The sequence below is a fragment of the Microtus pennsylvanicus genome, chromosome 2, assembly GCF_037038515.1.
Source record: "Microtus pennsylvanicus isolate mMicPen1 chromosome 2, mMicPen1.hap1, whole genome shotgun sequence".
NCBI lineage: Eukaryota > Metazoa > Chordata > Mammalia > Rodentia > Cricetidae > Microtus > Microtus pennsylvanicus.
The window spans coordinates 103,206,740-103,223,492 of record NC_134580.1 but is presented as its reverse complement, the minus strand read 5'-3'; the positions used below and the strand labels follow the sequence as shown (position 1 = coordinate 103,223,492).

Below are 16,753 nucleotides of genomic sequence, written 5' to 3'. Positions count from 1 at the left end.
AATGGTTACCATTTGATATCCATGGCTTGGGATGGAGGAAGCCCAATTCTCCCACGTGTTAGGAAAAGGGAGTGTCTCTTCTTGTGCAAAGGAAAGTGAGCAGGCCTCTCCAGAACTCACTCTAATCTGCCTTTGGGTGGAGTTACTGGGTGGCACTGAGGGAAAGGTAGGCTGATGTAAGCTAAGGCATTAGAAAGTGGTTCAGATGTTTCTTTCTGCTATTTAGTGATAAGCATCTGTATTTCCATCATAGTACGAACTGCAAAACAGAACAGGGTACAGTCCTGTGGATTGAACCCTGTTAGACAAGTGCTCTCCCACTGAGATATAGTCTTAGATCAGTAAACACTTTGTTTAGAATCTTAGTGCATTCAAATTCAACCATTTAATTTGTCATATGTTCGGTTTTGCTGATTGTGTGTGTGTGTGCACATGTGTGTGTGTGTGATCATGGTATGATCTTTCTTCTTTTTATCCCCACCCCCCCAGGCAAGGTCTCCACGCCCTAGTTTGCTTCTCTGTCTCTGTGATAAAACACCAAGCAATTTGGTTTACAGCAAAAGAATAACGGGATGATGAATACCTGGAAAGGTATTGCAATTTAACCAACTATTTAAGGGAAAAGGCTTCTCCTTGACTGAAACAATGAGTCTTAAGAGATAGAGACCGGAATACTGTAGCACTTGGCTCCTCTGTGAAAGCTTTCTTTAAATCCTTTCCCTGCAAGGGAGGTATTGCTATCCTCGCTGCGAGGGAGGTTGAGAAGCGAGGAGACTTACCCAAGATGGTAGAAGCAGAAAGAGCAGAGGTGGGCTCCAGCTTCCACTGTCCCAGCCTGACTGCAAACACTAGCCCCCAGGGTTGATGGGAGAGAAACACAAACTGAGCGCAGTAGCAACTCCTGTGTTAGGACTCTATGTGGACAGTGCCCTAAAGGCAGCATTTTACAGAGCTTTTCATCGCTTATAAAATACGCTTGCAGTATGCCACTCACTTTTTAATGGAAGGAAACATTTGGAGAGGTCTTTGCATTTTTCAACTGAAAAGATCACTTTAGTGTAAAGTCCAATTATAGCACTGAAGTTAAATTTGTGTTTTCATAAGGAAAAAAATCTATAACCAAAACCCAGAATGTACATTTGTAGCTAATCTTGCAAAATTCTTTGTTTCGAGACAGGGTTTTACTGTGTCACAGCGTCAACTGGCGTGAACTCGCTCCGTGTATCAGGCTGACCTTGAACTCACAGAGACCCGCCCGTCTCTACCTCCCGGTTGACGGGATTAAAGGCGTGCACCACCACGCCTTTATTTGATAAATATTTACTTTTATTCCAGGCGTGCGTGTTTTGTTTTGCTTGCTTCTATTTACACGCGTACCAAGTGCACGCCTAGTTCCTGTGGGGTCAGAAGAGGGAGTTGGCGCTCCTCCATGTGGGTGCTGGGAACCGAATCTGGGTCCTCTGCAAGAGCAGCACGTTATCCTAACTGCGGGGCTCTCCCTCCGGGCTCCTTGTACAGCAGTTCTTAAGAAAATTACAGATTGTCCACAGGCTGCTGCCTCGAGAATTTGGAAACTTCAACTTCCTAGTTGATTGCTAAGGTCTACAGAGATCTTCAGACCTCAAAGAAAGTAGTCAATTGGTGCGGCCACCACTCACGGAGGCACCGGACTGAAGGTCTCCGGGTGACTCGGGGGCACGGCGGCTACGTAGAGCATCCCTCACCAGAGACGGTGCTGGCGTACTTCCTGTATCCAATCGCCCCTCCCCCTGAGGACCCCCACGCCCGCGCCCCTTGGCTGCCGGCGCGCTCTCCGCAGGTGGCCGCGCAGGAGCCCCGCCCCCCGCTCGCTCCCTAAGTCGCGGGGCCTCGTCCGCTCGCTCTCGCGAGATCCGGGCCGCCGAGCGCTCGGGGCCTTTTCAAATCGCGATCCGTTACCGCTCCGCCGGCCGCCGCCATTGTAGCTCTCGGAGCCCTCAGCGCGGCCGAGGCGGAGCCCGCGGCGGGATGGCCGATGCCGACAAGCCCGAGGCGGCCGCGGGTGACGACGGTCCGCAGCAGCAGCCGGCCGAGCCGCGGCGAGACCCGCACCCCGCCGAGTCCGAGAAGCCGCCGCGCAGCAGCGCCAACGGCGTTAAAATGTATTGTCTCCCCGGGCGGGCGGAGGGCCGGCGGGCCGGCGGGCGGGCGGGGCGGGAGGCGCGGGCGGCCCCGGTGTGGGAGCAGGTGCGGCGCGGGCGGCCCCGGCCTCCGGCGCGCGGAAAACGGTCCCCTTTAAAGGCCCGAGGTTAGGCTCATCTCGGGGGAGGACCTAGGGATGACATCATCGGACCTTTCCTCTCCCGGCCCGGTTCCGAGCCCCGCTGGGGGCCGCGTGAGCCGTGGTGGTGTCTGAAGTGTTAGAGCTCACCGAACCCATTGTGTTCCCCTTGATTGGCGCTCTTTAAAAGGGGGACTCTGTCTCCTCCACTCACCCGATGATGTTTGCTGTCTATGCAGGCTTTTTTTTTTAAAAAAAAAAACCCCACAAACTCTGTGTATGGTGGCCTTCATTTTACTATAATGCAGCATAAGGTGATACAATTAAATTACTAGAATATAAGTGTATTGACAGAGCTGGAACGGAACCCTGGGCCTCGTGTGTGCTAGGCAGGCGCTAGGCCACAAAATGACACCCCCCAACCCACAAAATACAGTGTTTTTTTGTCTTTTTTTTTTTTTAGAAGAAAACTCTCTACTTTAAGGTCGGATCTGTTATCTGTCACTGTAGAGAATTCAGTTGGCGTTAATCTATAAATACGGCGGTAGGATAGAGGCATCTTGCATTTGCCTCTCCTTGTCACGTGGGGTGATGTGAAGGCAAGCATTTTCTATGTCCCGTTCTATGAAATTGAAGTTAAATATGTCAGTAATGTAGTGAAAACACCCCGCACCTCTCAGTTCTGCCTCGATAGAAAACAGTGAACTCATGCGCTTATGGGGGAACGTCTGGCCTTTTTGTGTGGAAATACTTGGGGTAGTGATGGTACCCTTTGGACCAGTTTCTTGGAATGCACTGAATTGAATTGATTGCAAATTAGATGGGGTAGCTCTCCTCAGCATCATTACGACAGTCTTGCTCTTTGGATGACATCACTGGATATTTTCTCTTAACCACTGACAGTGTATTTAAGAGGAATTATCCCTTTTCCCTGGGGCCCATCCTGAACTTTGGAAGTTCAGTGGTTGGTGTTTGCTGAAGCATATATTCATTTTTGAAATGATGTATGTTGAGAAGCATCTTACTAATGTGCCATTATTTAGAATGCATTGTGTTACCTTTGAGTTGGCTAGACATTAACTGGGGACTTTAGCTTCCCTACCCTCCTGGTGACATTTGGACAGGCAGCATTTTCAGAGCAGAACCGAGTTTAGCAGGTATCCAAGATTAGAACTCAGTGCAGTTTGTTCCCTGGTGGAATGTGTGCATGTTGCTCCACCATCGAGAAGTCAGGGCGCAAGTGAGGCTCAGAGCCTCACTTAGATCGTGGGCCTTTATGGACATGCAATTAAAAATAGAAAGAAAAAAAACATTGGAATAACTACCAATACTAGTCAGCCTGCATGTCTTTGGGTTCTGTCTCCATAGATTTGGTCATGATTTGAAAATACCCCCATATTGTATCTGTATGGAAAGTAAGCATAAGTAACAAAGAGCTTAGAGTATGTGCGATCCTGTGTTTTAAGTCGCATGTAAACACTGCCATTTTGGGTAAAGGTACTAGAGCTTATGTGAACTTTATCTATGGGGCGGAATGGGGCCCAGGGATGGCAGATGTGTATCATTAATTTCTGTCTTAAGCATGGGAGTGCCACCCCTTACTCTGGAAGAGAATAATTTTTGAGTCCTATGATGTTGGCACTTGTGAAGCTGGTCTGTAAAACCTCTATTAGATCTGAAAATATTCGCCAACAACAGTTGTATTGCAGGATGGGAAAAGGTGGGAAAGAACCATTTTCTAATTTCAGTAGACAAAATATGGGGGGTGGGGTGTCAACAGTAAATACAGAATGCTTCCATTTTCCAATTCATTCTTTCCCTTTCTTCCCAATGTTGAGTAGAGATCAGTATGCTCCTAAAGGATTTATTGTTATCTGATGGGCCATCATGAGATACTCACAGTGAAAAAGTAGGGCCTTAAATCTTAATGTCCATCTACTGAGAACCATAGGGATGGTTGACAACCCTAAACTTTGGGCTGATTGCCATGCTTTTTTTTTTTTTTTAAATTTATTTATTATGTATACAACATTCCTTCCATGTATGCCTGCAGGCCAGAAGGGGCACCAGACCTCATTACAGATGGTTGTGAGCCACCATGTGGTTGCTGGGAATTGAACTCAGGACCTTTGGAAGAGCAGGCAATGCTCTTAACCACTGAGCCATCTCTCCAGCCCTGATTGCCATGCTTTTAATGATAACAATTCATTAAAATAATTGTGATGACCAGATGCTGCTTTACAACATGCGCTGCTTAGAAGTGAACTAAGTGCTACTGTCATCAGGATTGAATTTAAATTAATCCATAGTCTTTTTCATTGTTGTACCTTGAGGCCTTAAATGTTAAAGATCCAGTGAGTATCTGTTGGAGACATACAGGGAGAACTTTTGGGATTATGAAACTCACGTAAAAGATTTAGTTGGCCAGGCAGTGGTGGCGCACGCCTTTAATCCCAGCACTCGGGAGGCAGAGGCAGGCGGATCTCTGTCAGTTCGAGGCCAGCCTGGTCTAGAAAAGCTAGTTCCAGGACAGGAACCAAAAGCTACGGAGAAACCCTGTCTCAAAAAAAAAAAAAGATTTAGACAGGAATTAAAGATATTTGTTTCCTTCCCAAAATTAAATAATTTGGAAGAAAAGCAGCAATTGTATTGTGACTCTTCGTTAGTTTTGTGTAATTATAAATGTGTTTCTGTTGTGCTACTTAAAAATATATCCAGCTTTGGGGCACTGTGAAGTGTTTACTAATAAAGCATCAGTTTTTTCATGAGTGAAGATCACAACTGTGATCTTTGTTCCTTAGCTTTGCTGAGTTATAATTAGAAAATAAAAACTGTATATTGAAGATAAATAGCATGTTTTGGTTTGTTCTAAACATTATATGATTATTATAATTGAGCTAATATAAAAGTGTTGCAAATATTTATGATGTGATGTATTCTCTGATTTTCTAGTGTACAATGTGTCATTATTAACTATAGTTATTGTACTATAATTGGCTCTAGAACTCACTTGGTAACTGGAACTTTATTTTCTTAGGCAGACATCTTATACTTCTGGTGATGATCGTTGTACTTTGATTTAGTTATCATGCAGTATTTGGTTTTCTGTGTCTGGTTTACTTCACTTAGCACATGGTCTTCCAGGCTTTCCTTCTAAAGACTGGGTGTCTGTCTGTCTGTCTGTCTCTGTCTCTGTCTCTGTCTCTCTCTCTCTCTCTCTCTCTCTCTCTCTCTCTCTCTCGTGTATGTGTGTCAGTTTGCGCCTGCGCCTGTATGTATACATCCAGAATATATACATTCTCACACCTTTCTTTTCTTTAACCATTAATTAACGGATTAGCAGACTTTTGGTTCAGTTTCACATCTTAAGTTACTGTGAGTGACACAGTATGAGTTCAGAATGGTGAGATGATTTTATTTCCTTTGTTTATATTAAAAAAGTGGGCCGGGCGGTGGTGGCGCACGCCTTTAATCCCAGCACTCGGGAGGCAGAGGCAGGCGGATCTCTGTGAGTTCGAGACCAGCCTGGTCTACAGAGCTAGTTCCAGGACAGGCTCCAAAGCCACAGAGAAACCCTGTCTTGAAAAACCAAAAAAAAGTGGGATTACTAGGTTGGTTATTTGATAGTTCGGTTTCTGTTTTTTTGAGAAACCTTTAGTTGCTCCCTGGTTATCCTTTAAGTAAACAAAAAATTCCTCAATAATATATTTTTTTAATGAATGACCAAGAGCAAATGGTTGTCACCGTCACTTAACCTTCAGCAAGATGAATAAGGGAGGAACTTAGTACTTTAGAATTCTGTGCATATTTTGATTTCATCAAGGATAAAAGCAGCTTGGAAGGATACTTATCAAAAGGCTAGATATCTTCTTACCTGACCCCAGACTGGAAACATTCAGTGAATTCAGTGGAAGCACATTATTATGCAGATAGTTCTTCAGGGGAATTAAAAAGAAAGGTTTGTTATGTCTGCTGTAGCTAGGAACCAGAGAAGAGGCCTTGTAAATTTTGGCTGCTTGCTTCTATTCTCAGAAATGCCACTCTGTTCACACACAGATGCATTCTAGAGTTGAACAATGAGAAGACACCTTTCAGGTCTTGCCATTTTTTATGAAAGAATAAGATTGATAGAGAAATGTCCCTGTCAAAATATAAATAGGTGGTGAAGCAAGTTTGGTACTAATGTTTCTTTTTTTTTTTTTTTTTTTTTTTTTTTTGGTTTTTCAAGACAGGGTTTCTCTGTGGCTTTGGAGCCTGTCCTGGAACTAGCTCTTGTAGACCAGGCTGGTCTCGAACTCACAGAGATCCGCCTGCCTCTGCCTCCCGAGTGCAAGGCGTGCGCCACCACCACCCGGCTAATGTTTCTTTCTTGATTGTTTGAGCTTTTCTCTTTGTTTTTGAGATCGAGATCAGGTCCTGGCTAGGTTGGGCTGCATAGTCCAGACTGGTCTTCAGCTCTTGGCAGTCTTTTTGCTTCTACCTCTTGAGTGCTGGTATTACAGTCATGTATCACCATTTTCAGTGAGTTTAGGTGTGTGCTTGTGTGTGTGTGTGTCTCAGGAGAGAGGTTTTTCACTGTACCTAAAGCTCACTGATTTGGCTATGGCTAGCCTGGCTGGACAGTGAGGTTCAGGAATCCACCTGTCTCTCCCCCCCCCAGCTGTGGAGTTACAGATGTGTATTTCCACGTCCAGCTTCTTATGTGTGTGAGGGAGAGCCAAACCTTGGCACTCAGTTTTGCATATCAAGAGTTTACCGACTGAGCCTTGAGCCATCTTCCCAGTCTCCAGAGTCTGGGTTTTTAACTGATAATAGGAAATTGCAGTTTATCCAGCACAAGTCATAGTCAGTCACCATGCTAGATACAGTGTGGATACCAAAGGATATAGGTTTTATTCTCATAGACCTTTATTTATGGCAATATTGTTACCCTTCAGGAGAGTGGTGTCTTAAGAAGTAAAATTCCCATATTAATGCTGTAAGAAGTTTGTTTATAGCTTTCTAAAATTGCTCATTTTAGACTTCATAGCCTAGATTATGATATTTGGTTTGTTGTTAGCATAATCCATTGTTTTAAAAAAATCTGTTTTCTTGCTCGTTATTCTTAGAGATTTTGACACATTAAAGTTTATAAAAATTGCCTTAAAATGGTTTTGTTCATCTTAGATTGACTAAAGCAATCCGTGAGTTAAATCCACTGTTGTTTATGTAATACGATTGCTTTCACTGCTTGGGGAGCTAGCCCAGTTGAAAAGTGCTTGCCTTATGTGCAGTGAAGACCTAAGTGTGAGCTCCAGTGTAAAGTTCTGGGCATGGAAGTGTATCCTTGTAATACCAGTACTGGGGAGAAGGATACAGGAGGATGCCTGCATCTCCCTGGCTAGCCAGTCTTGCCAATTTGGTGAGCATCAGTCCAAAGGCAGACATTATCTCAAAGACAAGAATGATATTCCTGAGGCTGTCCTCTGGTCTCCATACACTTGCTCATAGGTGTGCATGTGCACTTGCATACTTGTAAATTTATTACTATAAAAATATAAATTGCATTTTAAATCTAACCCAGATTTTTATCTGCAAGGATTGCTATATATATATATATATATATATATACACACACACATATATATATATATATACACACACACACACACATACCCATATCTTATCTATTTCTATGTTGATATGTGACATCATAAAACTTGCATTGCAAGAAAAGTCTTAAAAATTAATTTTTCCCAATTAGCCCCATTTAAAAAATTGGTAGATTCTGCCTCATGATGTGTTTAATTATCTCCCCCTCCTCAACTCTATCCTTGCATTATAAATAGCATTACTAGTAAAAGATAATTCTATCAAGTGTCCTAGCCTATGTTCAACATGAAGATATTAGGATACCTTTTACATTTTTTGTTTATCAAAGTAGGGAATAAATAAAACTTGACATGTAGTGACTATGAGTACATGCATGTATTAAATAGGTAGATAGAGGTGATTGTATTTTGATTATGATTTTACGGGAAGGAGAAAATTCTAGGGAAAACTTAGTAATCTGTAAGTAATAAAATTTTCAGTTAATCATTTTAGTTTGTTTATTCATTTATTTTCTTTTAGGGAGAGGGGTGCAGAATCTTGACTATATAGCTCTGGTTTGGCTGGTTAGCTTAGAACTTAGTGTATAGACCAGGCTGTCTTGAAACTTGTGGTAATCTTTCTGTTTCTGTCTCCCTGAGTGCTAGAATTATAAGTATCACCATGCATCAAGTAGGAGCTAGTTTTTAAATTTTAATTTAGTTAAAATACTAATTTTTTTTATCATTTTGCACAGTGTGTGAGTGGGGATGTTAGTATATATGATGTATGTGTATGACGTGTGAACATATTGACATCAGAGGAAAGATTTGTATAGTCAATTCTCTCCTTCCATCTTTAACATGGGTTCTGGTTTTGAACTCAGATCATCAGGTTCCTGCTCAAGTGTCCTCTTGATGGCCCGAATTGGGTTTTAGAGTTGAATGAATCTCAAAATTAATTCTTCCGTAAATGTGATGTTGAGATAACTCACATGCCTCTGCTTTAGGGTCTAATAATATTTATTGAATAGTATGCTGGGAAAAACTGGGTTTGGGGATGCTTACACCTATTAACAGAGAAGAAAACTGCCAACTGTTAACTGAAAAATTGATATGCTTGAACAGCATGGGGCCCCAGGCTGACCTCCAGCTTCTAGCTTAAGTGAGAGATTTGTGAAGCCATAGATGTGAGTGATTGAAGAGCTCTGTTCTTAGAAGTTCAGTTGAAGACGCTTTTATTTGTCTTATAATTCACAGGGAGAATGATGAATCAGTGAAAGAAGAAAAATCTGATTTAAAAGAAAAGTCGACGGGAAATAAGAAGGCCAATCGATTTCATCCCTATTCAAAAGATAAGAATTCGGGTACTGGAGAAAAGAAAGGTCCAAATCGGAACCGAGTGTTTATTAGCAACATCCCCTATGACATGAAATGGCAGGCTATTAAAGACCTGATGAGAGAAAAAGGTAACGATTTCTGCAGTAACTTACTGTTGTAATCGTCATCTAAGAAGGGGAGGAGATAAGCAAACTTTTTATTCCTCTTAGCCACACAGACTCAGAAAAAAAAAGACTTTTCTTTCTTGACATGTGAATTAATCTTTTCTTTTTCTTCCACTTGGCAATTTCGTTACAAGGAAGTATGGATAAATGAAGTACTTTTCTTTTTGCCATTTTAGTGGATAGTGAAGCCAGCATCTGCATGCCACCAAGAATTTTGTTAAAGTGATTGCTTTGTCTAGTTGAAGTTTTTATAGATTTTAAAGGACTGTTGCATTAGTTAAGCAATGCATCTCGCTTGTTAATGTATGTATAATAAGGTTGATTCTTTTTTTCCCCCAAAGATGTTTTTGGTGGAGTCTGGAATCTGGCTGTGGAATTCATTTTGCTTGCATTGTCACGACTGCCATGATGCTGTCTTTGCAGTTCTGTACTAAATTTGTGTTACTGCTGCTGCAGTTTTGTTTTCAGGATGACCTGAAAACCTTCATCTTATGCACATGCTTGGTTTTGGGGGAAAATAATTTCAATACTTGATCTTGTAAAAGTTAGTTCTGTTATCTCTTGAAAAATTGAGGTTCAACAGTCCTGCAAACTATGTACTTGGCTTTGAGGGTGATCTTCTCTAATAATTTTTTTAATTGCATTGGTGTATCTGTTGTAAGGTGACAACTATTTGACTGGTTTTATTCACTGACTTTATTTAGAAGTGTGTGGCTTGCTGTGAAGCATGACTTGTAAATTTAGTTTACTGATGGCAAACATGATTGAAGACATTCAGGTAGGAAGTCACCTTAAAACAGCTGTTGTGTGTAGGCTGACCAAAGCTATTTGAAAAGTGCTAATGTTGTTAATATGACAGGCTGAGGGGTCATTTGTATGTATATGTGCATTTGTTCACCAACCACATCATGCTGGCCAAATATGATCTGCTGTATGAATTGGGTTAATACGGTTGTTAGCTTTTTTAGAGAATGTGGATGATGTAATTTCTGAAAATTAGTTAAATTTCTATAGCTATTGATAGGAGGTACGTTGATCTGGTCCTGATTGCTGGTGAATAATAGGTGCTTTTCTGTAGAGTTGTGCACAGGTGTGCAGTAAAGCAAGATACTGGTGTTTAAATGTATTGTTTCTTGGTATCTTCCTTTTGTATGTCTTATGTAGTTGGTGAGGTTACATACGTGGAGCTCTTTAAGGATGCGGAAGGAAAATCAAGGGTAAGTGCTATGGGCCACAATCTGCTCGAGGTTTAAAAGTTCCTCAGCAGTTTACTTTTGTATAATACTCTATCAGACTTTTGGAAACTTAAGTTTCATTTTGTTTTACTTTAAGATTTGAGGTTTTTATACTAGCAAGTCTTGACATGCCAACCAAACCAGCTTCCTGAAAGGGATGATGGGTTTTGCAAATATTCATAAAGGGCATTCATTTTCCTAATGCTTTAAGGTATGCTTTTCTTAGCTAATAAAACTTTAATATAGTTATTTTTGTTGTATTTTGATGTCTTCAGGGATATTTTACAAGTCACTGAATTGATAATATTTCCAAGAGTTTCATGAGAGGCCTGTGGCTTAAAGGTGTTAATTTCGAATATAATTTTGAAACTTTTTTGAAAAGCTTAATTTGGTAGCCTTCAGGACCATACAAGAGGCAGTGCTCTGACCAATTGTTAGGATGATGTCTATGATTAAGTTGACCTAGAAGGCTGATGATAGATTTTGACTTAGCAGCATGTGCATACGGAAGAATATAATGGAAAACTCTTCTAGCGTCTCATCATATTCATAAAATGATTGGGTACATGAGAGATACAAACTTTGTCATCACATTCAAATGGCACTTTGAATAGTAATCACAGGAATTGTTTTTAAAGAATGATTTTGTACATTCCCTTAGCATGGGTAATTTGTTTTACATGCTTCCAACTAGATGCTCCTCAATTGTGTGCAGCCAGTTTTAATCTAATAGATAACTTTATTTAACATAAAATTCATGGGGGCTGGAGAGATGGCTCATCATTTAAGAGTACTGGCTGCTCTTCCAGGGGACCTGGGCTCAATTTCTAATAGCACATGGCAGCTCACAACCATCTGAAACTCAAGTTCCAGGGTATTTGACATCCTCATCCAGCCTCTCTTGGCACTAGACCCATATATTATGTATAGCCCTACATGCAGGCAAAACATCCATACACATAAAATAATAATTTTTTTAAAAATTCATGTTGATTTGCTAATTTAATTAGATTTCAATACATATTGTATGCATTGCATCTTTTTGAAATACTCGTGTAAGAACATTGTATACTGGAACCTTCAGTTTCTTCCTTTATTTACTGTTGATTAAATTTGTACAGTGGTACTAGTCTTAATTTTAAGCAGAGTCACTTGAAAATAGAAGTGTACTCCAAGCTTGTAATGTATTAGATGGATTTAAAAATTTGTAGAAAATGCATGGTCACTTGCCTATTACTTTCTGGAGGTGAAAAAAAAAAGAAAAGAAAACATGTTCTTGATTACGTGTGATGACTTAAATATTAGAGTCTTCCAATAACTTCAATTACTGACCTAAAATGTTTTTTTCTTTTGCATATATTGACAATCTACTGGATATAGGGTTGTGGGTAAGATTTTTTTTTAAAGTATCTTAAGTCAAATTAATCTTATGATTAGAATAAGAAATCTTTTTACATAAGCATTTCTTATATATTTTTCCCTATTAAGTGTGGTTGAATTCAAAGATGAAGAATTTGTAAAGAAAGCACTAGAAACTATGAACAAATATGACCTTAGTGGAAGACCTCTGAATATTAAAGAGGTGAGTTATTTTTTTGTATTTGGAATTTAAATATTACATGGACATGCTTCCTTTCACTTTTCATTTTTTTTCTCATTTAGTTCTGGCAACTTGTCTTTTAAGGATAGAATCTTATTAAAGAGTTGTAGCTAGTGATAATTTCTCTTATAGATGATTTGCTAGTACTCCTAATAAGAGTTATTCTTTATATTTAATTAATTTTGTGTCACAGCTAAATAGATGCCCCCAATTAAGAAAATAATCAGGACCCATAAATTTAAAGATGATAAACTTAAGATGAAGACTTTATTTTCTATAAACATTTTTAGTTTTAGACTATTGTTTAATTTGAAAATTCAATAGGTATTATAATTGATTACTGGTTGCTTGATAATACACTAGCTTGTGAATTTGAATAAGATTGGTGTTCATCTTTAATCAAATTAATTTAGATTCTATAAGATTAGCATATAGAGTCTAGGATTTAGAATAATCTATAATGGGAATTTTGTTGTAGTAGTATGAATGGATTGAAAAATGACCAGAAGGTACTTTACATATACCACTTATAGGAGTCATTGATCTTGGTAATAATTAGCTTGAATAACCCTCAATTTCATGAATTTTTTTATTTTATGTTGTTAATTTTACCATAATAGTTTGAACATAGATGCATTTGCATACATATCCTTACTAAGTCTGTATTGAAAGAAATAGGCAGCCCCGCGATGGGGTGCACACCTTTAATCCTAGATCTTTGTGAGTTTGAGGCTAGCCTGATCTACAGAGTGAGTTTCAGGACAGCCAGGGCTACATAGAGATATCCTGTCTTGAAAAACTGAAAGAAAACAGAAAGAAGGAAGGAAAGAAAGAGGTAATGTTATTTTGAGTATTTGAAATGTTGTGCTAATACTGATTCTGTTCGTTCGTTGACTGGCATTCAACAGGAGAATAGTGATTTTGAGTTCCAGCTTATCCTTTTCTTTTCTTGCCAGGTGACAGGGTATATGACCGCTCTTCTCTAGTCTCTAGAACTTATACCACCACCAATAATACCTATGGGAATTGTATGAAGTGTGATAAGTAGGTTGTAACTCATTCTCTGTCACTAGAACAGCCAGATGACCCAGGCAGAGCAATTCACTTAACCTTTGTTAAGTTTCCTTGTCACTGAGATAGGAGAAATATTAGAAATTCTCTGGAAGTGTTGTAAAGACTCAAAGTGTTAACTAGTGTTTTCTAATTACTATACTCGTGATATTATATAAAGCTGTTAGCACAGTGCTTAAAATAGTCTTAACTATATTGTAAATGTAAACTGTAAAAATTATTCCTGTTAGTGATTGTTGATATCTTGTTCTTTAGTGTGATGATAGTTTGAATGGCTTGATACCAAAATATTCGTGTGTCCTCTATTCTTTACTGGAATTAACTTCCAAATTCCTTGAATCCTGTTTGATCCTGGGATTATGATTATCCAAAAAAAAACAAAAACAAAAACAAAAAACAACTGACAGAGAGCTGAGATTTGGTAGGGAGTGTTTTAAGCTTTGTGCTTCGACTAGTCATTTATTTGCTGCTTTTATGAATAAGCCAGGGCTAAGGTTTTAGAAATGTGCTGGCATCCTAAATAATTTGTCACAATTTATAATCCTCTAATAATTTAATGATCATAATTTGCTATTTTATGGACCTGCTTATCTTTAAAGGAAACGAGTATTATTAAGACTCCATAGAGACACTATAGACATTAAGCATACTGTGTTTATAGTATCTTTCTATTTTTAGTTGACAAAATTGACTGAGTGTTAAAGGCTTAGGTCATGTGATTGTTGCAGCATATTGTAGAGCCCAGATCTGTTGTGGAAACCCTAGAATGAATTTGTAGGATACCTCTATTTTTAACTATTTTAGAAGGTTATAACAAAAGGTCAAGTTTAACTTTACTAAGTAATGAAGGGTTTATTTACCTCTTCAGCTAATGTTCAGTAAAGGTAGTCATTTTCCTGGGAATACCTGATTTACAAACTAGTGACTGATAAAACTGCTGAGGACTGCTTACATGGTTATCTAATGAAGGGGTGTTTGCAGCGTTCTTTAGCAGGTCTTTAGAATTCTATCCAGTTGCATGAAGATCAGTAGGAGTTGTTCATGTATTATTAGTAGATCCACTAATAGCATTAACAGTTAATGATTGGCAGGCTGGACAGCAAGGAGGAAAGAGGAATAAAAACTAAGTAAGATCATAATGCGATTTGTTTATGTGTGTGTAATGTATATATAGTGCTTACTTACATGTGACAAAACAAATGTACGACTGTTAATACAAACAATCTATGTGCTTTAATAGTTGAAGGAGCTTGCTCTCTTTTTAAATCCTCCTGTGTAGGTAACCATTATTCTCAATTTTTTTTTGGTACACGTTTTTCACTTTTTAAACCTGAAACATTTATGGCTGTCTTAATTTCTTTTCTGTCACTGTAACAAAATACTCGACTAAAATCAACTTAGGAGAATTTATTTTGGCTTTCACTTTGAAGTGTGGTCCATCATTGTGGGGAGTTGAAGGCAGCAGGAGCCTGCAACAGCCGAGTTCATAGTCAGGAAGCAGATATATGAATGCATGCTCTGCTCACTTTCTTTATTCCATGCGTTTCAGGAACCAGTACAGGGAATGGTCCTGCTCACAATTAAAAGCAGTTATTATTAGTCTAATCCAGTTTGTTCCCCACAAGCATGCCCAGAAATCATTCCTCGGGTGATCCTAGATCCTGTCAAGTGACAGAGTGAGCAGTAACAATCCCAACTATTTATTAACTGAAAGTTTTAGAGCATTCTTGGGTCAACAGTTTCTTTACTTTTGTATTCCTTTTAATTTCTTCATTATGAAGAAACACATTAGAGTCTAGCATACTTTTATTCTTCCGTTCATTCTTTTTCCTTCTTTTGTTCTTCCAACTATGCTGGAGAATTTCTTAAAGTTATCCTTCCTTATTTTATTTCACTTTTTTTTATCAGTATTTACAGACTGAACACAGCAGGAAAGATTTTGATAGAATATTTTTATTCTTTGAGAATCTCACTTAATGTATTTTGATCACTTTTACTCCCTTCTCCCCCAACTCCTAGATCCACTCCTACCTCCTTGCTCTCCCAGCTTTCTTTGTGTCCCTCCCAAATAATTTTTAAAACCTGAGTCTGATTTGTGCTAACCATATTCTCCTGTGAGTGTTTGGTGGTGGGGAGTCATCCACTGTTGCATGACTGGCCTGCCAGGGATTAGACCCTTTAAGAAAATTGAGTCTCTTCCCCAGAAGCTGACAGCTGCTGCTGATAGATCCCTCCTGGTAGGAGCTCTGAGTCCGTTATCCTTCCATGTTAGAATGTTGGCTGGACTGATCTTATACAGGCAAGCACAAGTGCTGTGAGTTCATGAATGAGAAAGTAGAATTTTTGGCATAATAATTTACATGCAAATGATAGCCCTCTCATTTTATATAGTCTTAATGTGAGTTTTGTTGTTGGCCTTCTACTTAGTGGAATGAGTGGGTGAAATATATTTGTATTTGCCTTTTGTTTTAATAAAAGATATTTCTTCTAAAAGTGAATGAACTAAAAATATTCGCTATAATTCCTTACTTGGATACTTGGCCTTCTGTTATTCCTCCTCTTTTCCTGTCACAGGTCCTTTTCATTGTTGAGGAAGCTATTATAAAATGGATTATTGTGTTTTGTTCAGGAGTGATGTTAACCGGTGATAGTAAACCTTCCTTTATCTCTGTATTCCTTAGTTTACAGTAGTCTGTTCTGCTAGGTAGAGGCTGTGAATTAGTCTGAATCTGACATTTTGACTATCTAGTGGTGAGAGTTCACTTTTGCTGTATTGTGTAAAGAGACACAGAGGCACAGAAAGTGTTTTGCTACTCTTTGAGTTAAGGGTATATATATATGCAGCACACTTCTGCATCAGTATAAGAACAAAACAAAACGAAACTAATTAACTAATTTCAGGTTTCTATGTGGCCTCAGTGACTGGAAAAAAGTACTTAAAACTCCCAGCTTTTGAGTCTGAAATCTTTTGTCCTTAGGTTTTTTTATGGGACTCACTTCCTGGGGGCGGGGGCGGGGAGAACCCAATAAACAAAACCTTAGTCCTCAAAGATGTCAGTACTTTGATCCAACAACTTTAGCTGTTGTTGAGTTTAAACCACTTGAATTATATATATTCACTGATGTATTTGCTAGCAGTTAACATTTAGTGTGCATTGTAGGATCCCGATGGAGAAAATGCTCGCCGGGCACTGCAACGAACAGGAACATCATTTCAAGGATCACATACCTCTGATGTGGGGTCTGGGTTGGTGAATTTGCCACCTTCCATTCTCAATAATCCGAACATTCCTCCTGAGGTTATCAGCAATTTGCAGGCTGGTAGACTTGGTTCCACAATTTTTGTTGCTAATGTAAGTTTAAGCTTTTGTTGTTCTGATACTGTATTGTATGCTGATAGGTTTGTAGGTCATTCTGTTTATTTTTAGCTTAAGTAAGTAAATACATAACTATTCTAAACGCAAACGTAAATTATGAAGTAGTCTGAGGTTAGACTTTAAATGCTAAGCGGTTGC

General features: G+C 39.2%; 1 protein-coding gene across 4 annotated transcripts in view; it reads left to right on the top strand.

Moving 5' to 3' along the window:
• Positions 1-1,868: 1,868 nt before the first annotated feature.
• Positions 1,869-16,753, top strand: part of Myef2 (myelin expression factor 2) — a 37,027-nt gene continuing 22,142 nt past the window's right edge. For 3 of the 4 annotated variants that reach the window (XM_075962013.1, XM_075962014.1, XM_075962012.1), the window contains exons 1-6: positions 1,869-2,141; positions 9,088-9,296; positions 10,497-10,549; positions 11,948-11,955; positions 12,056-12,149; positions 16,400-16,591. In XM_075962013.1, coding sequence (XP_075818128.1) covers positions 2,008-2,141; positions 9,088-9,296; positions 10,497-10,549; positions 11,948-11,955; positions 12,056-12,149; positions 16,400-16,591 — 690 coding nt within the window. In that variant the 5' untranslated portion in view covers positions 1,869-2,007. The remainder of the gene's footprint in view (positions 2,142-9,087; positions 9,297-10,496; positions 10,550-11,947; positions 11,956-12,055; positions 12,150-16,399; positions 16,592-16,753) is intronic. The other variant, XM_075962015.1, reaches the window with a different exon arrangement.